General features: G+C 45.7%; 1 protein-coding gene and 1 long non-coding RNA gene across 4 annotated transcripts; both read right to left on the bottom strand.

Annotated features, from left to right (window-relative positions):
- Window positions 1-340: 340 nt before the first annotated feature.
- LOC113460920 (uncharacterized) lies at window positions 341-18,144 on the bottom strand. 3 transcript variants are annotated; one of them, XR_016396276.1, is made up of 4 exons: window positions 17,930-18,144; window positions 17,100-17,195; window positions 995-3,444; window positions 341-886 (listed from the first exon to the last, which is right to left on the bottom strand). It is a non-coding gene; the product is annotated as an uncharacterized LOC113460920 (long non-coding RNA). The 3 variants fall into 3 exon arrangements; XR_016396277.1 differs by having other exon boundaries at window positions 2,526-3,444; window positions 17,930-18,134; XR_016396275.1 differs by having other exon boundaries at window positions 341-3,444; window positions 17,930-18,127.
- On the bottom strand, window positions 11,862-15,995 carry LOC149768720 (uncharacterized). The gene is made up of 2 exons (XM_089925060.1): window positions 13,269-15,995; window positions 11,862-13,186 (listed from the first exon to the last, which is right to left on the bottom strand). Exons 1-2 carry the CDS (start codon window positions 13,860-13,862, stop codon window positions 12,272-12,274), a joined length of 1,509 nt encoding a protein of 502 aa, XP_089781186.1. The 5' UTR covers window positions 13,863-15,995; the 3' UTR covers window positions 11,862-12,271.
- Window positions 18,145-26,817: the final 8,673 nt, after the last annotated feature.

The raw sequence follows: 26,817 nt of genomic DNA, 5'->3' as shown, positions 1-26,817 counted from the left end.
TTTATGAATGACTGTATTCCTTATTTTATATATTCTTGTATTATCACACATCTATCTCAATATTCTCATTTTGGCCACACATATCTTGTACACAAATTATTTTCTAACTACCGAACATTGTGTGCCATAAAACATAACTGATGCATGGCTTTTCTATAATTTTTTTTCTTTAACTTGATAGGTATCCTATGATCACATAATATTCCAATTGCATTTCTCCATTTTATCCACCCCGGTTTAATCTCATAGACAACATACTCTTTAATCTTTCCTTATGAAAGATTGATCTTAAATACCAAAAATAATCACTTCATGATTCTCAATTGTCACTTCACCTCTATTTTTAATTTTACTAAACCTACATTCTATGTATTCCATCTTGGTTCTACTTGATCTGAAACCTTAAATCTTAAATGCACTCTTCCATAATTCCAACTTACGATTAACTCCAACCTTAGTTTCATCCGCTAAGACTATACCATCCCAAATAACATGCATTAAGGAATATCATCCTAAATATGCTTAGTAAGCTCGTCTATAACTAGTGCAAAAGGTAAGGACTTATAGTAGATAAAGGAGGAGGATTACACTAGATTGAGGGCCAGCTTGAAACTATAGTCACATCCTATGAACATGAATCTGTATAAAAAAACATGGTGAATATAATACAAAGGAAAATGACAGAATTGCCATGTATAACATTTCACTGCATTAGATACTTCTTTGTTTCTGAATGTCAGCAAACCATGTCAAGTTTCACATTTCAATGTCAGTGCCTTGTCTCCAAGAAATAGTTAACAAAGAAAAGCTGGTAACATAATTGCCTATACCTGTGGGAAGCTTAGAAACTCGAGCATAGTTGTGCATTCCATGCCAAACATTTGCTCTGTAAATCAAGCATAAAACATGTCATCTCCAGATGAGGGGAATGAAAGCATTCGGAAAAAGGCATCATCATTCAAATTATATAGATGAACTAGTGACATATGCACACCATATCTCAAGATCAGCATGCAATTACATCTGACGATGGGTTTCTGAAACCTGCACCTCACTGGGGGAAAAAAGGCCAAAAAACTTTTGATCAGGAGCTTGGACATTCAATTCCAATGGTCCATCAGAACCCAGTAGAGTGCTTTGTAAAATTAGAAAGATGGATATGTAACCTTGGTTCCAAAGAGAACAGACTAGGAGCAACTGGATTACGGGTACAGTTCAGAACCAAGAGACATTTACTGGGCATCTGCATCACTGTCCAAGTTCCACCGGAACTATGACCAAAATGCAGACATCTCATTTCCAGTCATTCCACAAATTAATAACTCTGGCACTTGTGTAACAGCTCCAGAAGCTTTCACAAAACTTTCATTTAATTTCAAAGATTTCTTAGGATCTAATGCATCTCACCCATCAAACAGTCAGATAAAAAATCTACCGAGACACCATAAAGCCCAATCAGCAAGACAACTCAAGTAGACTTCAGAGAACTTCAAAGGCGTCGATTTATTGAGTCAAGACAAGATCTTTTCGTTTTTCTTCTCTTCTTTTTTTCTTTTTTTTTTTTTGGGGGGGGGGGGGGGGGGGAGGGTTGGTTGGTAAACTATGACCAGGAGCGAATAAAAAAAAAGCTTAAATTGCGAAGCTTTGCAAAAATTTGAACTGAAATCAATAGGAACTTGATGTTATTATTTATCAATGAATATTATCATCTTTAGTGACTTGCAGCATAGTTCATTAAGTTGGAGTAGCATCTTGCAGACTATAAAATACAAAAGCTCCAGGCAATATGGATATATAACACAAAATCAAAGTGTAGAGAAGCATTTCTACATCCTAAAGAATCTAAGGGAAGCCAGTGACCTATGAAAAGAAGGATTACAAAAGAATGTGCTCATGTAAAAAAATAAAGTTTGGAATTCAGGTTCCTTAAGGATAAACCAAAAAAAGAAAAGAGAATAAAAGCCCCAGATATGATGACCTTTGATCAATGTTGCATGGATGAAGATACCAAAATCAGATTCAGACACACATCTAGTGTTTGATTTGACAAGAGAGAATAATTAAGATACCAAGATATGTAGGATTAAATTAAATTACATTAAATTATATATTTTTATATCTTTAAATATGATTCGTTTAGATATTTAGAAAATATTAATAATATATTGTTTGTTAAGATTTTTCAATATCTATGTTTCTTATTAAACTTCCCAATTGTTTCAAGATATAAGAAAATAACATCTTGTAAAGTTATATCAATACCTACATCTTAGACCAATCTCCAAAACTAACAATACCCACTCCTGCTAAAATGAAGGGTCAAACTCATTGTTACAAGAGCAACTCTTTGCCTGCCAATCTTTTAAGTTGGCGACCAAAAACTTCATAAATATTGAAGCATCTGATCCATACCCAATCCGGATATGTATCCAACGTGGATTTTTCGGAGCTGGACACGGGTGTTTAGGTAACAAAGTCCCTGATAATAACCTGTATAAATTCAAAAAATTGGGTAAGAAACATACCAATGCAATGCTAAATCTTCCGAATCTCCCAATAGCACTTAAACTTCAGCCTCTTTCATCGACCGAAACAGTATCTGAACTGGGTTTGCTAGAATGACCATCGCTTTCAGCACCTTTTAGGCTGCAGTAGTCAGGAAGCACAGGTTGAGGCTAATCACTTTTTTTTTGATGAAAAATCCTTGTTGTCTTCAGAATCCCAGCTTCTCCAGACCACAGAAGACCCCCTTCTCTGAAATTCACATGGCTGAAAATTTTTTATTGCTTTCCCCATCAATGCCATAGCTGCAATGCTTGGAAATTGCTTGTCATCAAATATAACTTTCATATTTTCTGGCTCACATGCCACTGGTGTTGCTAGTTTTGCTTGAACATGTCCTGCTTGAGGACTATTACAACACCATCTCAGGATCCAGGAATGTGTTTCTTTTCCTGATAGTTCAAAGGCATTCACACCGTTATCTGGTGACAGCATGGTCTTATCAAACCTTGGTCGTTCTCGAAGACATTTCATTGAATCAAAGTTGGATTTGCTATAGTTAAGTACTCTAATGAACAAATTACTGCCATCTCTACAGAACTGACCATTCTCAATTTTGAATCTCTTAGTACCAACGGCAAGAGAATTTGAAGGGTTATGTCTGAGACGTTTAATCCATCTGTTGCTTCCCTCTGCATGCAGTGGGATTTCCAGTAGAGTGCTAGAATTAGAATTATTTGGCTTCTCAACATGAGAAAGAATGTGAACTGCGTCCATGCTCTCTGTTCTACATGTGCTCATTTCCCTGTTACTCATAAAGGTTGCTCCGTCTGAAGAAGTGGGGTGCTCAACATTCATGTAAGGCAGCTCAATTTCTGCCTCCTTGCTTACAGCTTGTTTAATTGGTGAAGCTGCTGTTGACTGAGATTTTGACAGAACACCCTGTAGAATCTATATTTTAGTAAAAATAATCTGATAATCATCTTACATGATATGTTGGTTAATCATGATATGCATGTAAACATCAAGACACCACATAACACAATAGGGCTGCACAAACAGTTGCAACGTTTTTGCGTAAAGTCACATGTTAGAAGATCTGACACTGTTAAAGATGCAGATATATACAAGGTACGATGAATCTCATAAATGAGAGTATCAGCCACATCAGGAATAGGATGGCTGTTGTGCTCAAGGAACTGGGCAACTTGGTGTTGAAGGCAGTTCCGAAATTGCCATCTTCAACAAGTCCTAATGACTGGTTATGAATATTTCACCCTAGGCTGAATAAAATAAAGTGATTTCTGGTCTCAAATGAACCCTTGGATTTCAATTCCCTTATTAAGCATGATTTATGAACATTGAAGGCACAGGAGTAGTAGAGTTGATTCACCATGTTTACTAATATGACAACCATAACGATTGATCCTCTTATAGGTCGAAGAAATTAATGTCACACCCAATTATTTTTCTATTCATGCGCCCTTTATAAATTAACTACTTCGTTGTCCTATAAATTTCTACTCGCCTCTTTGAGAGCAAAAAAAATTATGGCACTCCTTTCTCATGCTGACATATTTGCAGCATACTAATGCACTGTTTTGTTTATAGCTGTTTTGACTTCCTAATACTCATACTATTCATAAATGTCACTCTTTTTAGTGTTCTCCACATTATAGACATTCTCTAATTCTAACATAGCAACTCTTGAAATTATTATTAATACTTACGGGCTACAGATTATTGAATTTTATGTAATCTAATTCCAGCGATTGAAACTCTATAAAAGAACACACTGTTTCTATGGCTATGACTAAAGTGTATATCAAGAAATGCATAGTGTTATGCTGATGTCATCTGGTTATCTGCTTCAGGTTCATGGCACCCTTTCTTCTTCGAATCTACATCATGATAATTTAATGATGTTTACCTCATCACATATCCTTTTTTTGCTGAATGTCTAGAAGAAATTGAAGTCCATTACAAAGTTATCGAGCAGGTATCTTAAGGCAATGTCTTGCTTTTAGTTTTGTGTTAATCAGGTTACTTATGGGTTTGCCAAGCAACTATCAAAAGACCATCTAAATTGCTTTTGCTGAAATCTGGCATCTCTTACATGTTAGTGGAGTTGGCAAATCTTAGACTACCTCTGGAATCAATCAACTAAACCCAAACCTCAAAGTCCTTCTGTTGTCTATGAAAGCTTGTACCCTAGAAAGCAATGCTGGATTCTAAATGGTTATTGTCAAGGAACCGTGGGTCCTATTGATAGGACAAACATACACAAGGAGCCATATACTTTCCATAAGCACTTCTTTACAATTTTCCATACACTTAAGCATGCTAATCGAGCACCAACTCTTCAATTTCACTGCAAAAAGTACAGCAAGAGAACATTAGCTAAACTGATACTACCTCATTCCAGTGTACACCCATACTGACCAAATATGTTTTTGCAGGATGCCACTGTTGTCAGAAGGCAAGATCTGGTCCAGAATTCAGCATTCCAGTTGTTACGGGGGAACTAAGCCGCCATGCCCCACGTGACCGGCACGCGCGCCCAGGAAGACTACGACTGCCCTTTGATCCAGCGCTCCGACCCCGAGTCGGACGTCCTCGGCTCCGCAGCCCGACTCCGAGTCGGCTGCCCTTTGATCCAGCAATCCGACCCCGAGTCGGATATCCTCGGCTCCGCAGCCCGACCCCGAGTCGGCTGCCCTTTGATCCAGCGCTCCGACCCCGAGTCGGACGTCCTCGGCTCCGCAGCCCGACCCCGAGTCGGCTGCCCTTTTGATCCAGCGCTCCGACCCCGAGTCGGAGATCTCTTGATAACGACGGGCTATTCCCCAGAGGCACGCCGCGGCCTCCTGCTCCACTACTCCCTGCAACGGCTGTATCCGATGCTGCTCCACGATCTCCTGCATCAGCCGTACAAAGCGGAGCCCCACTATGCCCTGACGTGGCCGTACCCGGTGCTGCTCCACGACGCCCTGTAACGGCCATGTCAGTGGCCACACCATCGTGCCCCACGATAACGAACCCCCCTGAGAGACCCCCCAGCCAGATATATATGCGGCTGGGGGGAGAAAGGGGGGGAGGTGAGCAATATCTCCCAGAGCACTCTCTTACTTGCGATTATCACCTCTCCTCCTCCTCCAATCTCCTCTGACTTGACCGTCGGAGGGCCATCACCACCCTGGTGGTGGTGCAAGGCTTGTTTGCAGGTTTCTTGGCGGAAGGTGGAGCGCAACCAACACCAACCAAGACAACTCAGACGGAACCCCGTTCACACCGCAGTGCCAATCGTTCTCGGTTTGGACCACCAGCAACAGTTGGCGCTAGAGGAAGGGCCGAATCTTAGAACGATCGTAATGGCACGGCGAGGTAGTCGTGGAGCTTCCAATGCTTCCGGTCGCGGAGCCTCTCGCGCCTCCGGCCGAGAGGCTGCTGCGTCCCCAACGCACTCTCAGCAGCACTCCACCGCCCCTTCTCCCATTCAGACGGTCGAAGCTGCTCAGTTCGACCAGCTAGCCCAGCAGGTTCGCACCCTCGCGGAGGCAGTGCAGAATCTGCAGGGTGTGATCTCTCGGGTGCCGCAACGGGCTCAGGAGCCGCTGCCCCCCGAGCACTCGCCTCTTCCTCACAACCCGCGCTCCTTCCTCTCCCATGGAGAGGAGCGCCGGCGCGAGGAGGATTCTCGAGTGCGGTCCATTCTGCCAGGACCCTCTCATCGGAGCTGTGCGGGGTACGAGAGGCGGACCCGGGCGCGTTCTCAGACACCCCAGTCCTCGAGGGGCCCGCACTCCAGTCGGTCCCCCTCGCGCCGCTCCTTGTCCCCCACCCACCGGTCGCGCTCCCTGGACCGGCGGGTGGACGATCTCCACAGACAACTCCAGGTCCTGAAGGGCCACTCCAAAGATCCCTTCGCTGACTTGGAGATCTCCTCCCAGCCGGCGCTTGCCTCGAGGATCCTGCGGACCCCGAACCCGCCGGGGTTCAAAATGCCGGCGCTCGGACGATTTGTGGCAAAATCGGCCGAACGCTGCCAACCGTTCTTCAAGGTGTTGAAGCGCCCGAAAGACTTCCTCTGGACGGCTGAATGTCAAGTGGCGTTCGACCAGCTCAAGGAGTACATGGCGTCTCCTCCCCTGCTGTCCAAGCCGCAAGAGGGGGAGATGCTCTACCTTTACCTGGCGGTCTCCCCAACCGCAGTCAGCGCAGTACTGGTTCGGGAAGAGGCAAAACTTCAGAAGCCCGTGTACTACACCAGCCGAGTCCTCCGGGATGCCGAGACGCGGTACACGAAGGCTGAAAAGATCGCCTTCGCGCTGCTGACTGCGACCAGGAGGCTTCGCCCCTATTTCCAGGCTCATTCTGTCACCCTTTTGACCGATCAACCACTGCGGCAGATCCTCAGCAATCCTGAGAATGCGGGACGGCTGGTGAAGTGGGCAGTAGAACTTGGTGAGTTCGACATCCGCTACCAGCCCCGGTCCGCCATCAAGGCCCAGGTGCTCGCGGACTTTCTCGCTGAGTGCACTGTGCAGGAGGCGGAACCTAGGCCGCCGGAAACACCCAGCCTCGATCTCCCGATCTGGACGCTCCACATTGACGGGTCGTCGAACCCTGAAGGTGGAGGGGCTGGGCTGGTCCTTACCAATCCCGATGGAGTGATAGCCGAGTATGCCTTGAGGTTCGGATTTCCAGTGACCAACAATGAGGCGGAGTACGAGGCCCTAGTCACGGGACTCAAACTCGCCAAGGAGCTCGGCATCCGGCGTCTGAAGGTCTTCACCGACTCCCAGCTGGTGGTCGGGCAGGTTCGAGGGGAGTTCGAGGCACGGAGCCCGACCATGCAGAGCTACGTCCGGAAGGTGCAAGCACTCATTCCCGACCTCGGCAGTATTGACATTCAGCAGGTCCCAAGGAGCGAAAATGCTAGGGCCGACAGGTTGTCCCGCTTGGTGGGCGCTGAGGCACACAACTTGTCAAGGGCGATATACCTGGAGACCCTAGATGCCCCGAGCATCGGCGAGGCTGAAGCGGTAACGGCAATTGATCCGGAACCATCTTGGATGGACCCGCTTGTAGCTTACCTCGCCGAAGGGATCCTCCCCGAAGATGAAGATCAAGCTCGGCGACTTGTTATGAAGTCCGCCCACTACGTACTCTACGAAGGGAGGCTGTATCGGACCTCGTTCACCGCCCCCCTCTTAAGGTGCCTCCGCCCTTCGGAAGCGGCTTACGCCCTCAGCGAAGTCCACGAAGGCATCTGCGGATCGCACCTGGGGGCTAGGTCCCTGGCACATAAGATCATGAGGCAAGGCTACTATTGGCCGACCTTATTGGAAGACTCAAAGGATCACGTACGGAAATGCGACGCCTGCCAGCGCCACGCCAACATCCAGAGAGTCCCCTCTGTTCCCTTGGCGCCAATCACCGCCCCCTGGCCCTTTGCACAGTGGGGAATGGATATCCTCGGACCATTCCCCATCGCTTCGGCCCAGAGGAAATTTTTGATTGTCGCCATCGACTACTTCACCAAGTGGGTGGAGGCAGAGCCACTGGCCACCATCACGGAGGCGCGAGTCCGGAAGTTCGTAAAGAAGAACATCATTGTCCGATTTGGGGTACCTCGGGTCCTCATCTCGGATAACGGTCGACAGTTTGATAACAAGCATTTCCGAGACTTCTGCGAGGAGTTCGGGATCGAACATCGGTTCACGTCCGTGTCGCATCCCCAAACCAACGGCGAGGCCGAGGTCACAAATCGGACAATCCTCCAAGGTATCAAAGTGCGGATCGGACGGACGGGGCAAGCTTGGGTCGAGGAACTCGAGAATGTCCTTTGGGCGTATCGGACCACGCATCGGACTCCAACCGGGGAGACGCCTTTCAGCCTAACCTATGGCACGGAAGCCGTTGTCCCCGTAGAGCTCGGACTTCCCTCACCTCAGGTAGCCGCACACCGACCCGAGGCCAACTCGGAGCAACTCCGAGGGAACCTGGATCTCTTGGAAGAAGCAAGGGAAATGGCGCAGGTTCGGATGGCAATGTATCAGCGGAGGGTGGCCCGATATTACAACTCCAAAGTCCGACCGAAGCTTTTCAGAATTGGAGATCTGGTGCTGAGGCGAGCTAAGGCATCTCAACCTACGGAAGGTGGGAAGCTAGCGCCGAATTGGGAAGGCCCGTATAAAGTTCGTTGGGTAAACCGACCTGGCTCCTACCAGTTGGAAGCCCTAGATGGCCGAGAAATTCCAAGGGGCTGGAATTCCGCTAACCTGCGGATGTATTACCAGTAGAACAACAAGGCCAGAAAGACAATTTGAAAAGGTGCAACACTTTTCATTTCAATAATTTCTGGTTACAATGGCGTGCTCGTGTGATTACAAGAAATTCCCAGAGGGGAATTAGGGAGTAAAGAAAGCAAAGAAGAGGTGGAGAATCCGTGGAGCTGAGGACCGAGGATCCCAAACCCTCAACCCAAAGCAGCTGCAATCCCACCGGAAGTGGGTGCTTCTAACCGGAGGCGCCATCCAGCACCTCACCAAAAAGACGAGGAGCCGCCGCAGAAGAAGCTCCCGCTGCCCCCAGGGGAACGCCGCCTCCAAAGGATATTCCCATCCTCCCCAGTGGTAGGAAAGAGAAGGAATTCGAGGGGGAAGAGCATATGGAGGCGCGGTCCCGGACCGAGCGTCTGGTGCAGAGCTCAATCGGGAGGCTGAACTTCAAGGAGGGGAGATGTGATCCCGGATGAAACGCCTAGAGCGGAGTTCCGCCGGGAAGACCCTCCTTGTTGATCCCAGATGAAACGGCTAGTTGGCTGAAGTCGCAAGGGGAGCGCCTCCCCTTTCCTTCAACAGGAGTCTCTCAGTCATATGCCAAGGAGGAGGTCCGCGATCCATGGCAACCTGAACAGCTCCGGCTTGGCAAACTCCATCGTACCTGCACCTGTATTTATAGCCAAACTGCGGCCCCCTGGTCGTTCCGACGCGGGTGGCTCCAATAAATGCAGGCGCATTGAAACCGGAGCCGTTCCGGCTCCCGAGGCGTATCTCCCCGCGATTTCCTAAGCGTCATTCTCCTTAAACCGCATTCTTTGTGCAGGACAATCCGGGTGTCATGTACCCCTAGGTCCACATATCTCCGCTCGCGCCCAGGCCGTATCCTCCTCGAAGAACCCGCGTATCGCGGCCGCTCAACTAACACTCCTCGCAAGCAGCAGCTGGCGATCCGATTTCCCAGGTAACGCATTAATTAGCGTTTAATGCCCTTCTCGTGTTCCCCCAGGCAACGCTTAGAGAAAAGGAGAAACATGATCGCGGCTGGCCACGGAGAAACCCCGTCGGGCAGCGAGCGACAAGCGCACGACCAGCGAGCGGAATTTCCCGAGGCTCGGCCCTCGGATGCCTGGCTAGCCCGATGATCATCCCGGGAGCAGACTAGCCGGAAGCCCCGACCGGTCGCCTCGGCTTGCGCCAGCCTTGGCCGACCAACTAGTGGAATGTCCCGAGGCTCGGCCCTCGGATGCCAGGCTAACCCGATGATCATCCCGGGAGCAGACTAGCCGGAAGCCCCGACCGGTCGCCTCGGCTTGCGCCAGCCTTGGCCGACCAACGAGTGGAATGTCCCGAGGCTCGGCCCTCGGATGCCAGGCTAACCCGATGATCATCCCGGGAGCAGACTAGCCTGAAGCCCCGACCGGTCGCCTCGGCTTGCGCCAGCCTTGGCCGACCAACGAGCGGAATGTCCTGAGGCTCGGCCCTCGGATGCCAGGCTAACCCGATGATCATCCCGGGAGCAGACTAGCCTGAAGCCCCGACCGGTCGCCTCGGCTTGCGCCAGCCTTGGCCGACCAACGAGCGGAATGTCCTGAGGCTCGGCCCTCGGATGCCAGGCTAACCCGACGATCATCCCGGGAGCAGACTAGCCTGAAGCCCCGACCGGTCGCCTCGGCTTGCGCCAGCCTTGGCCGACCAACGAGCGGAATTTCCTGAGGCTTGACGGCCCTCGGATGCCAGGCTAACCCGACGATCATCCCGGGAGCAGACTAGCCTGAAGCCCCGACCGGTCGCCTCGGCTTGCGCCAGCCTTGGCCGACCAACGAGCGGAATTTCCTGAGGCTTGACGGCCCTCGGATGCCAGGCTAACCCGACGATCATCCCGGGAGCAGACTAGCCTGAAGCCCCGACCGGTCGCCTCGGCTTGCGCCAGCCTTGGCCGACCAACGAGCGGAATTTCCTGAGGCTTGACAACCCTCGGATGCCAGGCTAACCCGACGATCATCCCGGGAGCAGACTAGCCTGAAGCCCCGACCGGTCGCCTCGGCTTGCGCCAGCCTTGGCCGACCAACGAGCGGAATTTCCTGAGGCTTGACGGCCCTCGGATGCCTGGCTAGCCCGATGATCATCCCGGGAGCAGACTAGCCGGAAGCCCCGACCGGTCGCCTCGGCTTGCGCCAGCCTTGGCCGACCAACGAGTGGAAGGTCCCGAGGCTCGGCCCTCGGATGCCAGGCTAACCCGATGACCATCCCGGGAGCAGACTAGCCTGAAGCCCCGACCAGTTGCCTCGGCATGCGCCAGCCTTGGTCGACCAACGAGCGGAATTTCCTGAGGCTTGACGGCCCTCGGATGCCTGGCTAGCCCGATGATCATCCCGGGAGCAGACTAGCCGGAAGCCCCGACCGGTCGCCTCGGCTTGCGCCAGCCTTGGCCGACCAACGAGTGGAAGGTCCCGAGGCTCGGCCCTCGGATGCCAGGCTAACCCGATGACCATCCCGGGAGCAGACTAGCCTGAAGCCCCGACCAGTTGCCTCGGCATGCGCCAGCCTTGGTCGACCAACGAGTGGAATTTCCTGAGGCCTAACCCTCGGATGCCTGGCTTGGCGCCGGAAGAATTTCCTGAGGCCTAACCCTCGGATGCCTGGCTTAGCGCCGGAAGAATTTCCCGAGGCCTAACCCTCGGATGCCTGGCTTAGCGCCGGAAGAATTTCCTGAGGCCCAACCCTCGGATGCCTGGCTTAGCGCCGGAAGAGTTTCCTGAGGCCTAACCCTCGGATGCCTGGCTTAGCGCCGGAAGAATTTCCTGAGGCCTAACCCTCGGATGCCTGGCTTAGCGCCGGAAGAGTTTCCTGGGGCCTAACCCTCGGATGCCTGGCTTGGCGCCGGAAGAATTTCCTGAGGCCTAACCCTCGGATGCCTGGCTTAGCGCCGGAAGAATTTCCCGAGGCCTAACCCTCGGATGCCTGGCTTAGCGCCGGAAGAGTTTCCTGAGGCCCAACCCTCGGATGCCTGGCTTAGCGCCGGAAGAGTTTCCTGAGGCCTAACCCTCGGATGCCTGGCTTAGCGCCGGAAGAATTTCCTGAGGCCTAACCCTCGGATGCCTAGCTTAGCGCCGGAAGAGTTTCCTGGGGCCTAACCCTCGGATGCCTGGCTTAGCGCCGGAAGAATTTCCTGAGGCCTAACCCTCGGATGCCTGGCTTGGCGCCGGAAGAATTTCCTGAGGCCTAACCCTCGGATGCCTGGCTTAGCGCCGGAAGAATTTCCTGAGGCCTAACCCTCGGATGCCTGGCCTAGCGCCGGAAGAATTTCGGGAGCCAGGAGTCAGCAAGACGCTACCGAGAGTTAAAAGAAAAAGAAGGACGAAGGCGAGATGAAGAAACATTCAACTTGCATTAATTTTCATTGTTTCAGGGCCGAGGCCCATACAATTTGGCAAAACCCCGGTATACAAAAAAAAAGAGAAGACAACGAAAGGTACAAGAGGTCAGCTTGGAGGAACTCCCGGGTCGGGAACGTCGGGCTCGTCCGCAGAAGGTAGGGAAGCAGCAGGAGAACCAGCAGGCAATGGCGCCGGAGAGGAGTCGAGAAGGGAAATCTCGCTCAGGTCAACTTCGGGGTACTTAGCCGACACCCTTGCCAGGCCCTCCTCGAAGCCTAAGATAAAGGCTTCGGCCCCCGCGTCCGACGCGTCACGGACAAACTCGTCGGACTGACGATAGGTCTGTACTGCCTCCGACATATCATGAGCGAACTCGGCGGACTGGCGATAAGCCTCTACCGCCTGACGCCCGATTTCCGCACTCCTCTCGGCCAGCGCCGCCTCTGCCCGCTCCATAATCTGGGCTTTCGCCTCCAAGACCTTCGCCACAATCCGGCCTTCCGCCTCGGTGGAGACCCTCAGCAGCTCAGCCCGAGCCTCCTTGTGCTTCGCTTCGGCAGCAATGCGAGCAGCCTCAGCCTCCGTCAGGCGCGAATGAAGCTCCTGATCGCTCGCACGGGACTTCTCCAAGGCCGACTCCAATTCGCCCAGCTTAGCTTCAAGAGACCGGATTCGGTTGCGGGCGTTGTCGGCTGACCGCTGGGCCTTCTCCCACCTCTCCCGGTAGTCGGCAGCCTTCCGGGACTGCTTCTCGGCCCGCTCATCCGCCTTCTTGACCTCGCCCTCGAGACCCGAGGCAACCTTGAGCTGCTCCTGAGCCTCCAACAGTTGCTTCTCGAGGGCAGCAAAGCCGAGTGCCCGCTCTTCGGCCTCCCGGAGCCTCGCCTCGAAGTCCCCGTTTGTCCTGCCTGCCACAGCCTGGCCTCCCTTTTCCACTGCTTTCAGCCGGTCCTCGGCCTTCGCCAGAAGCCCCGCCTGTTCCTTGTAGCACTCCTCCAGACGGATCATGTACTGGGCGAGCTAAGAAATAGGAAAAATAAGGGAGTCAGGCGGAGAACAACAGAGCCAATAAATGGTGAAAAGCGGCCAGAAGAACACTCACCGACATGAGACAGACACAGCTGGCAGCCCCAACGTCAGAGACCTCCAACTCCCGGACCCGCCGACGGTCCTTCTCCAGCAGCACTGTTTCGATGAGATTTCGGGCGCCATCGGTAGTGAAGGCAGACCCCGATTTCTCCCCAGAGCCGGACGGTGGTTCTGCAGCCTTACCCCTATCCATCGCCTGGGGAAGAGTCCGGCCGATCGCGCTCGGGGCGGGGGTCACCCCAGGAATTGATAGGGTCCCGCTCGGTCGGGGCCTCGGCGCGTCCCTCCTCGAGTCATCAGGAGCCGACCGAGTCGAAGGCCGGGTCGGGGACCGATCACGTCCGACCCGTCCGTCTCGGGCAGGCTCGGATGATACCTCCGGAGTAGCGGCAATCTTACCACCGGAGGGCTGATACAGCGTCAGCTGCCGGTCCGTGCCCACGACGTCTCCCTGATCGGTGGGCCCGGACTCGTCGGTCGGCGTCGGAGGCACCTCCTTACGGGACTTCTTCGCCGGTGGGGCCCCGCTCGGAAGAGCTCGTTTCCTCCTCTGGGCTGCTTCCAGCAGGGACGCCCTACCAACAGCCTTTGTCTTCACCGACCGCATGACGTCGTCGATCTCTGCAAAAAGGACGGAATAGTCGGAGACGGAGAAACCAAAGGAAAGAACGGGACGAAAGAAGGGAAAAAGTCAAGAAAGAATCGGTGGCGGACTCACGGTCGGTGGGGACCGAGCTCAGACCGACATTCACCAAAGTATCCTCGGAAATAAGGCGGGCCACCGGGGGGAGCTGGCCCTCGGCAACCAACCCCTTCAAGGCGGCCAAGCCATCGGACTCCTCCCTTGACAGTCTCGATAGGCCGATCGGAGACTTCATCGGGGTCTCCCAGGTCGCCCTGATTTCCCAAGAGGGATCTGCATCAACAAAAAAGAAGCGCTCCTTCCATTTGTGAATGGAGGTAGGAGCCTCCTTGACAAGGCCGCATCCTCGCCGCGCTGCGAAGCACCACCACCCTTTGTCCTGGGGGTGGCCGCTCAGGCTGTAGAACTCCCAAAAAACATTCAGGGTGGCGGGGATCTCGTGCATACGGCAGAGAACCTGGAAGACCGTCAGGGCCCGCCACGAGTTCGGCACCAGTTGCGTCGGTGCCACTCTTAAACCCCGTAGCACCTGCATGACCAAGTCCGAAGGGGGAAAGCGGAACCCGGCCTGGAGAATGCCCTCATTGATGGCGATCTTCCCTGGAGGAGGATGGGACATCCTCTCCTCAGGCCCCGGGAGCGTGGCGTTGCAGGCCTCGGGAAGGTGGTACCGAGCCACAAGTCTGTCTAAGTCTGTGGCGACCAGCTCCGACTTAATTTGGTCTGCCCTCACTTCGCCCATTCCTAATGGCCAATAAACCTACGGTCAGGACGGGGACAGGAAGGGGGGAAAGACCGGAGCGACTGGAGTACACTAGTATAAGAGGGGAAAGTATGGAGAGCCCTAAGTAGAAGAATGGGGAAAACTCACCGGAAAAGAGGTAAGAACGGCTCCGAGAGCGCCAAAGGAGAAACAAGTGAACAGTCCGACGGCAGCAACAGCAGCGCAAAGGGGAAACTTGAAAATATCTGTAAAGAAGAAGACGGACGGGGAAAGGCCCCCGATTAAATAGGCGGAAAGGCAAGTGACGCCTCGATGACGCCAGAGGACGCCTGGCTGCCGAAGGGTCGCTCGCGCCCCAAAGGCGAATCGACACCATTAGGGAAGGATGTCCGCCGAAATCCTCAGACTGCCAGGTCAGCAATAACCGCCATACGCCATAAAAAGGGCGGGGAGACCGAAGCGCGCGCGCCTCTCCGAGGAACGGCGGCAATCCCGAAACATCACTCCCTTCACCTGTTCCCCTTCTGGTTCCAGGCTCGGAAGTGGGGGGCTACTGTTACGGGGGAACTAAGCCGCCATGTCCCACGTGACCGGCACGCGCGCCCAGGAAGACTACGACTGCCCTTTGATCCAGCGCTCCGACCCCGAGTCGGACGTCCTCGGCTCCGCAGCCCGACCCCGAGTCGGCTGCCCTTTGATCCAGCAATCCGACCCCGAGTCGGATATCCTCGGCTCCGCAGCCCGACCCCGAGTCGGCTGCCCTTTGATCCAGCGCTCCGACCCCGAGTCGGACGTCCTCGGCTCCGCAGCCCGACCCCGAGTCGGCTGCCCTTTTGATCCAGCGCTCCGACCCCGAGTCGGAGATCTCTTGATAACGACGGGCTATTCCCCAGAGGCACGCCGCGGCCTCCTGCTCCACTACTCCCTGCAACGGCTGTATCCGATGCTGCTCCACGATCTCCTGCATCAGCCGTACAAAGCGGAGCCCCACTATGCCCTGACGTGGCCGTACTCGGTGCTGCTCCACGACGCCCTGTAACGGCCATGTCAGTGGCCACACCATCGTGCCCCACGATAACGAACCCCCCTGAGAGACCTCCCAGCCAGATATATATGCGGCTGGGGGGAGAAAGGGGGGGAGGTGAGCAATATCTCCCAGAGCACTCTCTTACTTGCGATTATCACCTCTCCTCCTCCTCCAATCTCCTCTGACTTGACCGTCGGAGGGCCATCACCACCCTGGTGGTGGTGCAAGGCTTGTTTGCAGGTTTCTTGGCGGAAGGTGGAGCGCAACCAACACCAACCAAGACAACTCAGACGGAACCCCGTTCACACCGCAGTGCCAATCGTTCTCGGTTTGGACCACCAGCAACACCAGTAATCATCATTATCTGCTCAAGACCAAAAAAGGTAGCCAAAGCAACATCAAGACATAGCTGGTCTGATGTTCTCATATTCTAGAATCACATTAAAGAACTACTCAGCATGACCGACTTCAAATATGGTAAATATGTATTTGAATAAGTCTAAGACAGGAATAATTATTAAGATTTTGGTATTTTGCTGAATTTGGGCAATGGAAACTAATATCAAGGGTATTTTATCTTCATTAAGTCTTCACTTTCTATTGGTTCATGGTGAATGACCGATCTCACTACCTGGTATCAGCTAGACCACTAAGTCTGAAAACAGTGATTTCCGAAGCAAAAGCATATCACTTGGCATAAGAAACACCAAACCCCCAATAGATAAGCAAATTTCCTTGTACCAGAAATATCATGATTCATATATACATAATATCTAAAATTTAGCAATTGAATGCCTAACTATGAAGATAAGCAGGATAAAATGAATTGTAGCAAGAGGGCAAGACATGATCCTTATCATGGCTGAACCAGCACATATGGCTATCATGCACTATTGACACTCTATATAAAATATCAGCTCTTACTATCTTGGCCAACATAAACTGATACATCCTGAGATAATGACTAGTTAGTTAACGAAATATATAACAAGATATTGATAACTTTTTTATTATCATGTTATTATAGGGTTTTATATCACTAATTATTGAAACAGATGTGCAAATCAATACAGTGTCATCTATTTACTGAGTCAGCTGATATTTCCAACTATATCAGACAAGGTATCCAGATAAAATGATCACCTTAAAAATTCTTCAGTCCTCCATCATGACCGAGATAAACTGATGACTTAGTTCATTTTGTGAATAAAACCTTGACACAGTCAGAAAATTTTGTGAATAAAACCTTGACACAGTCAGAAAATTGGACCAATAATGAAGTTCCTAAATGTGGCATAAAAGAATCAAAAGTGATGTGATCACATATAATGCAATTATGAGTTACACACCAAGAGAAGGAAAGAGGGCACGGAACTCTTCAGAAATACAGGATTATATATGAAGAAGATACCGACAAGAAAAGATAGTAAAAAGAAAAGATGCCAAATACCAGCTACCAGCCGTTGTCTCTTTGACCTTCCTACTTGATGTTTTCCATCCAGTTGCTTTACAGACTATGCATCAACTCCTCTTTTCTCCTACTCCCCTGAGAAACCATTGGGTAGTTTAGCTTGCTAATCAGGTCATCTTTTCTACTTCTTTTTGCACATTATTGACAAGAAGGAAAAGGAGTTTGATCGCTGAAATTTTTGAAAATTGAGAATTAAATCATTCAAAAAGAAGCCCTTTGTTTCAGCATAAACAAAAGGCATAAGTTCTTTTTTTTTTTTTTTTTTGCTGAAAGGCATAAGTTCTTTCAAGTCCACCCAAAAGAGCTTTACTTTAGCCATTCCAAACTGAATAACAGATCATCGAAGAAGACGTGGCTCATTACTCAAAACAGAAAGTCAAATCCAACAGCCAAGATAATGTAAATCAGGAAAAGGAACAGCAAGCTTCTTCCTTCATCAAAATCTACTCTTTCTCCTTCCTTTTCCACTTGTTTTAAACAAGAGATATCCACAAAGATCCATTCTTTCTTTTTCAAACAACGTTAATTTAATATCCACAGATCGATTCCCTTCCCTTCCAACTCAACAAAAACTATATTCTTTTTGTCTTTTCTTGAGGAGACAAACTAGCAAAAACTATCAAGAAAGGAATTGGTAAACCAGATCTCTCGTCTCATTCGGAGACTTTTATCAAAAGACGGTACAAAATCTAAGCAAGAATCAAGCTCTCGAGCACTAATCCCATCAAAATCCAACAAAAGCCAGATCAAAATAAAATTCCAGAAATATCTAACCAAGAAGAAAGAAATCTAACCGTTTCACAACTCACCCGACGAAAACCCGTCAGATTTCTCTCCAATTATTACCGCCTATCCTTCTCCCCTCCCAATCGAGAGACCAAAGCAAGATTCAACTCCACCGCCAAGAAAGAGGGATAGGTGAACGGGGGAAAGAGAGTGGGAGCGACGACTAGGAGAAGTCTTGGCGCTTTATAGACACACCACGAGGGAGAAGAAGAGCAGGACGGTGACATCGGGAGAAAAGTAACGACAAGGTTACTTAACGGCCCCTCAAATTTGGCCTCGCGACACTTCGCACCTAGTTTCTTTAAAAAATTTAATTAAACCACTTAACTTTAATTTTTTGGGAATATGATCCTTCCGTTCATCACAGTTAATTAGGTATTAAGAAATTGCATCACATGAGTAGCTACTTTCTGGCAATATTTTTGAGATAGATATGGTTTGTATGTAGTAGGAGCAGGATTTGGGCTATAGATGGGTTTGGATTTGGACTCCGTAAGACTAGGTTCGAGCGATAGTTGGGTTGCATATGAGGTTTAGGAAACTACAAATGGATTAATTTGATTTGGGCTGCACATATGCTTGAATAATTACATGGGGGAATGGATTAGGCAATTCCACAAACAGGTGGTATCCGAGATAATGAACCGCACCTATTGAATAAAACTGCTGATTTGATAATTAGCCATCTGTTTTTACATGGAAACATACTGATGGGGGGCGAAATGGATCGTCCAGCCCATAGCTAAAAGGCCGCCCAGTTTTGGCCCAATAAACGTTAACACCGACCGGTTGAATCCTCGGTCTGCCTCAGAATCAGCTCGACCTCGAACTCTGCCAAAAGCTCATTCGGCCTTGGATATTCGCCGACCTGCCCTAACCGAGCTTGGGGCGTCCATTACAGTAGTACGCTCCGACTCTCGAGCTCGGGGCGCTCCACCGAGCACACCATAGAACCCAAAGAGTCGAGCTACCCTCAGTACTCGTCTAGCCGATCTCGCCAAACGTATGATGCGACCTCTCAACAGGTTCGGCCTCGCTAAACGCATGATGCGACCTCTCAACGGGTTCGACGTCGCCAACAACCGCACCCATGTGTGCGCCTACGCCTTCCTACGTGGCCATATATTACAACGCCGCCACGTCACGCTTCGATAGCTGACCCTCGACAGTCAAAGGATAGCACCACGACTACTCCGACCATATCCTGCTACGACTGTCAACACCTTACCGTTCTCGAGAACGAACAGCACCGCACGCCACCGGCCAGCCTTAGCTGCGCGCCATTGGGCTCAGAGCCACGCCCCCTCTCATGATAAGGGTGGACAATGCCTCTGCCACCTGGGCCTCTCCATCAGAACTATAAATAACCCGGTCATAGGGATTTTTGGCTGGACCAAATTTATCTCACTCTAACTTGATCGTCGGAGGGCCTCACCGGTGTTAGGCTTTATGCAGGTCCGCCGTCACCGCCACGCAGGAGATGCCCCCTTGTCTTCTTCCTCTAACCATCAGCGACTCCCTCGACTCTATTGGCATGGTCACCCTCGGGCCAAATTAGAGATAAATTAAAAAATATTCGTTAATTAGAACAGGGAAGCATGGAAATGGGATCCTCGCTTGTCTCTTTGCTAACTTTGTTGTTCTTCTTCTTTCCCTCCCTGTTTTTATTCCTCCCTATTCCCAACAATGATAGAATATATACACACACACACGCACACACATACATACTGGAGAGTGCAGAAAGGATTTTTTGCAATTTTATTTAATGGCTTCATAGGATTTTGAAGGAGAGTGGGTTTGGAGTGATTCTATGGAGAATATTGAAGTGATGCAGTTCTCTGTTGGTTCATATCAATACATATGGAGAAAGTGAAGAGATGGACTGAAGTATATGGTATGAGGAACATAGAGCTTGGGAAAGGAATAACAGATATAGGAAGGGATTGAAGACTCATGGTGCTTCTTGCTATTCTTTTCCTCCTTATTTTCCTTCTCTATAGCTTTAGATATTATTCTAGTTCTTTTGCCCCCAATTCTAGAAACTTTCTTGGTGGCTAACCACTCTTTAACATTAAACTGGAGAGATCCCAACTCCACTTATAATCCCTAATGGTTATGGGTGGTTGGGTAGCTAGGCATGGAGGCAAAGGAGGGTCATTAACATTGAAAGGATGGTGATAGTGGTACAGGTCCGGTCCCGACACACAGGTACAAATATCTGGTATATATAGAATATCAATATTTGGTATATCAAAAAAAATTCGTACCGTACTAATATGGTGCCGATATAAAATCAGGTACTGAAATAGCGAATTTTGGTCTAAACCCCTGCTCCCTCAGCGATGAGAAAGGAGAAGAATTGTTTCGCTCTAACCGCAAAGAATTTTGGGACGTGAGGAAGGGTTGCTGGTGCTCATGATTCAAGATTGAGATGAAGTGGATAAGAGGGCTTTTTTGTTATTTACAGATGGCTGTTAAGAATAATACTTTGGAGGGGATGGACAGAAGGGTTATATTGCAATAGATTCAAAGTTAAGAGATCTAATTGAAATTTTTGGACAAACTATCATGCCGTCAAAGTTGAGGGGGTTATCAGATAATTTTTTGAAGGCGACGCGGCAGCATGACAACCACGTAATTAGCGACACGCGAGATTATTCTATTATTATTTTATTATTTTATGAAGAATCTTTGGAAAGTGATCGGGGACTAAATAACAAAGGTGGACCAGAAATATCTTCTTTTTGTTGCACTTTTGCGCATTGGTCCTTACCGCCGTGGCGAGCTTACCCCTGTCAACGTCTGCAACTGGATGATAGGATGAGATCGGCCCTTTAAGATTGCTGCTGGCAGCAGATTTTTCCAAGGTGCACCTATTTGATAACAAAAATAAGAGAATACTTTTAGTACAATAAAATAATAATAATAAAAAATTGTATAGTGTTATATAGTAAAATATGATATAATACAATATCATATATTATTATACATTAAAATATTATTATTCTTTATATAATATTATTATAATATAGGATAATATAATATTAATTATTATAGCATAAAAATACAACATAATATAATGTGATATAATAGTATATTATTAATAGTACAATATTACTACAATATAATATATTGTAATATATTATAATATAATGTAATATAATATAGTATAACGGATTAGAATAGATTATAGCATAGTATAATAATATATTATTATTATTAAATAATAGTCTGATATTATTATAATATAATCATATAATATAATATCATATAATCATATAATAGAATATAATATTATGCAATATAATATAGTATAATATCTTTTTATATTATGAACAGTATATTATAATATTATTATAATAATAATAATATATTATATTATCATATTATAACTATTATTATTATTGTTATATAATATTATGATCGTAATAATATGTTATATTATGCTTATAATATAATATTATAATATATTATATTATAATTAGGTATTACCACAATAATATAATGTATTGTACTATTATAATGTAATAATATAATATAATATGACCTAATATATTATAAATTTATTATTATATTATAGGATATTATATTTATAGTATAATAATATATTATGATATAATATGATATAATATAAGATGTAATCATAAGATTTATTGGTGGGTATTTTGGTCATCAGAAAATTTTATTAAAATCGAAACAACTTTCTGAAATTGGCCAAAAAATACTTTTAGGGAGAAGTTCTAAAATAGAGCTTTTTCCAAGTAGATCTTTTCAGCTTTCTGGCAAAGTTAAAAAAGCTTTCTGATTTTTGACTAAATACTATTATACTATCCAAAAATATTTTTGAAGGGTCAAAAAGTATTTTCTGACTCTCTAAATGATGCCTAAATAGGTCCATGTAAACAACAACTACAGGTTGGTCACCATCTCATATAGCTAGATGGCTAAGGACCGAGGAAAAAGGAGGACGTGGGGTCAAGAGAAAAAATATAAGGATGCTTACATATGATTGGATGTTTCTTAAAAAAGAAAAAATCATAAAAATTAGATTTTTGTATTTTATAAAAAAAAATATATGAAATACAAAAAATCTAATTTTCATCAGTTGAAAATTGAGATTTTTTTCTAAAATGTTGTAACAATTTAGAACTTACCCAAAAAGAAAAATTAGTCGAATCCGTGAAAGCGTAAGAGTAAATCTTGAGTACTAGGAGTAAGGAACCCAAATAATATCTTCAGATGCCTTTAAGCTTTTAGATAGAATGTCGTAAGATTTTTTCTTTTATTAAGAACATAATAGATATTATATATATATATATATATATTAAAAAAATACATGTTCAACCAAATATAAGATATTTTGAAATATCATTTTTTTTATATTCAACCAAACATATAAAAATTATTTTACTAGAAATTAGTTTTCAAAAAAACTATTTTAATAAAAAAATTCTTCCTACAAATTAAATAAGTTTCAAATGTATTGCTTTATCCTTTAGAAAACCGGGAGAAATTTGGGAGAAATATCCTCTAGGAATTAGAATTTGGCCATCTAATTAATTTCTTACGCTCCCAAGGTAGACGGGAAGAAGGACGATTTTATGCTGTGTCGCGCATCCTTGCCGTGTGGACGTATTCGCATGGATCGTCTTTTTCAACCATGAAAGGATTCGAATTTTATCTATTTCTAGGTATACGTGAAGAAAATATCTACGAGTCCGGCCGTCTCAAGAGGATAGACTAGGGATTGAGTGGTTAAGGAAAGACCACGTGTGCCCGTAGCGTGGGCCATAATGACAGCGCACAAGGTTCCTCAGATTTTTCATGGAGAATACAGGCAGCTCTGGGTTTCAATAAGTGACTGTTTTAGGAGACTCAACGAAGGTGGTTGGATGAATTCAGAACCGTAACTGGGGAGCATTCAGTGGTGTCTTTTTTTAGGTCAACTACATATACCGAAAGACAAATTAGATAGCTCACTAAGGCCCCATTTGGTTGAGTTTTGGAGGATCAAAAAGTATTTTTCATCCCTTCAAAAGTACTTTTTGATAAAAAAAATATTTGGTAAAACTTTCGAAAAGCTATTTTAGTTTTTTCAGAAAGCGGAAAACAGCTTTTCAGGAGAAGCACCATTTTGGAGCTTTCCGAAAATGCTGTTTTCAGCTTCGTCAGAAAGTTGTTTTTTTGACCAAAATACCTCTATTTAAAAGATCTTTTTTTCTCCCAAAACCCTCCATCCCACTCCTCTTCCTCTCTCTCACACCCTTCCCTCTCTCTCCCCCTCTCTATCTCCTTCTTCTTCTCAATGTTGCTGCCCCTTGTTTCTTTTTTTTTCCTTTGTTTTGGGGGGCAGCTCGTGACTGCCCACGGTGGCAGCCACCACGCCGGCCACCACCTGTAGCCGGCGACTCCTCCGCAGGTCACGCTGGCCCGTAGAGCGGCCGGGCTCAGCCATGGGGTGGCCAGGCCTCCGCATGCCGCGGGGCCGCGACGTCCCAACCGCGGGACTGGGGAGCTGTAGGGCGAGCCGCTTTGGCTCCCTTCCGCTTAGCCCCGCCGCGGTGTCCCAGCTGCGGAACTGCGGCGTCCCAGCCACAGTGAAACCCCCATGGCAGTGGAGCTATGGGGCGGTGATGTCCGCCTGCGTTAGTGGCGGGTAAGCCGCCTCGGCTCCCTTCCGCCGGGCCCCCTCCCACGGCCGCCGCGGCCTGGCCCCCTTCCGGCGCCGCCGGCCGTGCGGGAGGAGAAGAAAGAAGAAGGTGGGAGAGGAAGGAAGGGGAAGAAGAGAAGAAAAAAGAAAAGAAAAAAAAGGAAAAAAAGAAGAAAAGAAAAAAAAATGGGAAGAAAAAAAAAGAAAAAAAAGAAGAAAAGAACAAATAAATAAATAAATATGTATATAAATGAATAAATGAATAAATAAATAAATAAGATAATAAATAAATATATTTCAATGAATAAAATAATAAATAAATAAATGCATAAATAAATATACATATGAATGAACGTATAAATAGATAAATAAATAAAAAATAATGAGTAAGTGACAAATAATCTGATCTTTACGATAGTGAATTTGTCACCATTGCAAATAGTTAAGTAAAGAGATAATTTGTTAAAGAGATAAATGGTTGTTAGAAGAGTGAAAAATTAATTTACACTAATAATTATAATATTTTATAGATTTATTGTTATATTATACTATAAATATAATATTATATTACATTATATCATAATACATTAATATGTTATGTTAAATAATTTAATAATATATTATATTATGAAAAATTAATTTATACTAATAATTATAATATTTTATACCTTTATTATTGTATTATACTATAAATATAATATTATAATATATTATATCATGATACATTAATATGTTATGTTAAATAATTTAATATTATGTTATATTATGAAAAATTAATTTACTCTAATAATTATATTACTATTATGCTATGCTATACAATATCATATTACTATATTATGATAGTATTATTTTATATTACAGTAATATTATACTATATCGTATATTATGCATTAATATATGTTATGTTTTATTATGCTTTGTTGTATAATACTATGTAATGTGTTTTATGGTAATTTTATCATACAAAAGTACTTTCTCAATTTGTTTACCAAACACACGTTAAAGTACCGCAACACTTTAAAAATGTAGTTACCAAACAGCAAAGAATTTTTTAAAAAAGCTCTACTTCCAACAGCTTTACTTCCAAGAGTTCCCCCCAAATAGGGCCTGAGTCGTCTCCTATATAGCTCAGCATTTTGGTAGTTGTTTGTAGGACAGACACAAAATTATTCATCTTTTTTATTTTATTGTATTCTTTGACTTCCGTGAATGTCCTCATATTAGAGTTGTACAATCTATTCGTTCTATAAAAATAAATCTATTTGGAGCTAGAATATATAAGCCGTACTAAAACAAACCAGTTGTAGCCAATATTATTTTTTCCAGAAAAGTACTGTTTCAATTGTTTTGGTATTAGAATAATCACTATGCTAACATTTATCATAAGAATAGTATAACAGAATAATTAAAAATATTTTGTTATTTTTCAGTCACAGTTTGCTTAACTAAATTATTTTTTTTTGAAAAAACTGTACAATATCTTTTAGATGGAAAGCTAATGCAAAAGGTTTAAGTTTTCAAAAATAGTTTTTTTTTTTAATCTGTAGAAGCTATACAAGTAAAAATAAGAATCCTTATTTGCATTATAATGTACTATTATAACATTAAATAATATGTTATAAATTTGCCCTCTAATTTTTAGTTTATCATAAGTCAGACAAGCATTTAAAATATAAGCCTCCATTATAGAAAAGCATGGGACGAGATGGAACGCAGTTGTGGCTTGATTCAGAAGATTAGAAAAGCTGCATATTCACAATTAGAAAAAAAAAATATTTAAGAGAAAAATAGTGATAACCATGAGATTAGGATTTTTCCTATTACTTCTCCCCTTTAATAACCTCTCCTGCACCTCAATGTATTTGAACATATATCCAATGTTAAATACTCATATGTTTAACTTATTTTGTTTTTATTTTTAAATAATTATTAAACAAGCGAATCTTTAACGTGGTGATGGGTTGGATGTATATTTCATATATGATAAATAAATCGAAGAATGTTTTTGTGTTTTTGAATCCAATTATAAATGGATCAAAACAGATTTGGGAAGTTTAAAAGCTAACTCTAGTATAATCTAGTCCAAATTAACCATCATGTTGCTATCCTTGGCTACCCAAGCATCATGTTTCTTTTAGATGATTTTTTTTTTTGATATTCAAATGAATGCTCTTGCCATGCGGTTATTTTTACCACGGAGGGTTCCCTCCAAAGAAAAGAAAGAAGGAACGGGGAGCAAGGTGACCTGGCCGGCCTTGTGCCATGTCAAATATCACTATGCCGAGAATTAAGAACCATTAGCACATGTTCTTTCCTACGTGTGAACTTGTTACCTTATCCCTTGACTATTTCATTAATAGTGATTTGTACAACCTTCTAAAAAAAAAAAGTTATTCTGTAAAAAATCAAAAAGAAAAAATAAAGAATAATAGTCTTACCTTGTCATATCCTGTCTAGAATTAGCAATCCAGCAGCTCTATACTTGACTAGCCGCGTGAGGGTCGTATCCTTAATCCCCTCAAAGAACATTAGATCTCTTGTTAACTTGGTAAAATTTTCAGCCCATCCATGAACCAACATGCACATACATGTATTACTTTCTTTGTCCTTCTATTTTTTTTATATCTATCTTTGTGTGTGTTAGTTTGTAATTGGATTGATTTATTGCTATGTTGGTGGATATGGTTCAACCAATTCTCCATAATAAGAAACACAGAACCTGATGTTCTCTTAATCAAATACAATCTCATACATCCCTCATGTAGGAAGAAACGGATCAGTTGCAGCTAATATAATTCCTTTATCAACACAACTATACATGCGAAGATCTAATTGTCATTTGAGTCATAAGTAGAGCTGGTCATGGGCCGACTTTGGGCACAAAAGTATTTTCATACGTGGCACTTGTCTTTTCTATTATGCTCCATCATTCATTCCTTGGATTCTACACCAATTGCATGGACTTTGTTAACTCAGGAATATCGACAATAGCCCCTTAGCAAGTAATTATTTTATTGAAACATTCTTATGTTTGATTGAGAATGTTTCAAAGAAACTTGTGAGTTATGTTTTGTTTCCTCTCCGTCCAAAACAGCTGCAAAAAAATAATCTATCAGCGGCATGGGTGGCTACCATTCTCTACTCCAGGATATTCAGACCATAATAGATGGTAATATTGTCTTCCAGACCAAGCATGTTTACAGGAAGGTTAATAGAGCTGCGAATTAGGTGGCATCGTATGTGGCATACCTCTCTGAAGAA

Source organism: Phoenix dactylifera, chromosome 1 (assembly GCF_051530095.1).
Source record: "Phoenix dactylifera cultivar Ajwa chromosome 1, Ajwa_hap1_PhDact_Kaust_v1.1, whole genome shotgun sequence".
Classification (NCBI taxonomy): Eukaryota; Viridiplantae; Streptophyta; class Magnoliopsida; order Arecales; family Arecaceae; genus Phoenix; species Phoenix dactylifera.
The sequence above is the reverse complement of the archived record's forward strand: the minus strand, read 5'-3'. Positions and strand labels throughout refer to the sequence as shown.

Excerpts from the sequence above, each read along its gene's own strand:
- LOC149768720 (XM_089925060.1), bottom strand. The coding sequence starts at position 13,862 with ATGCGGTCGGTGAAGACAAAGGCTGTTGGTAGGGCGTCCCTGCTGGAA. Across the intron at positions 13,187-13,268 it reads GCTGTGTCTGTCTCATGTCG|CTCGCCCAGTACATGATCCG; the intron begins GTGAGTGTTCTT and ends CCTATTTCTTAG.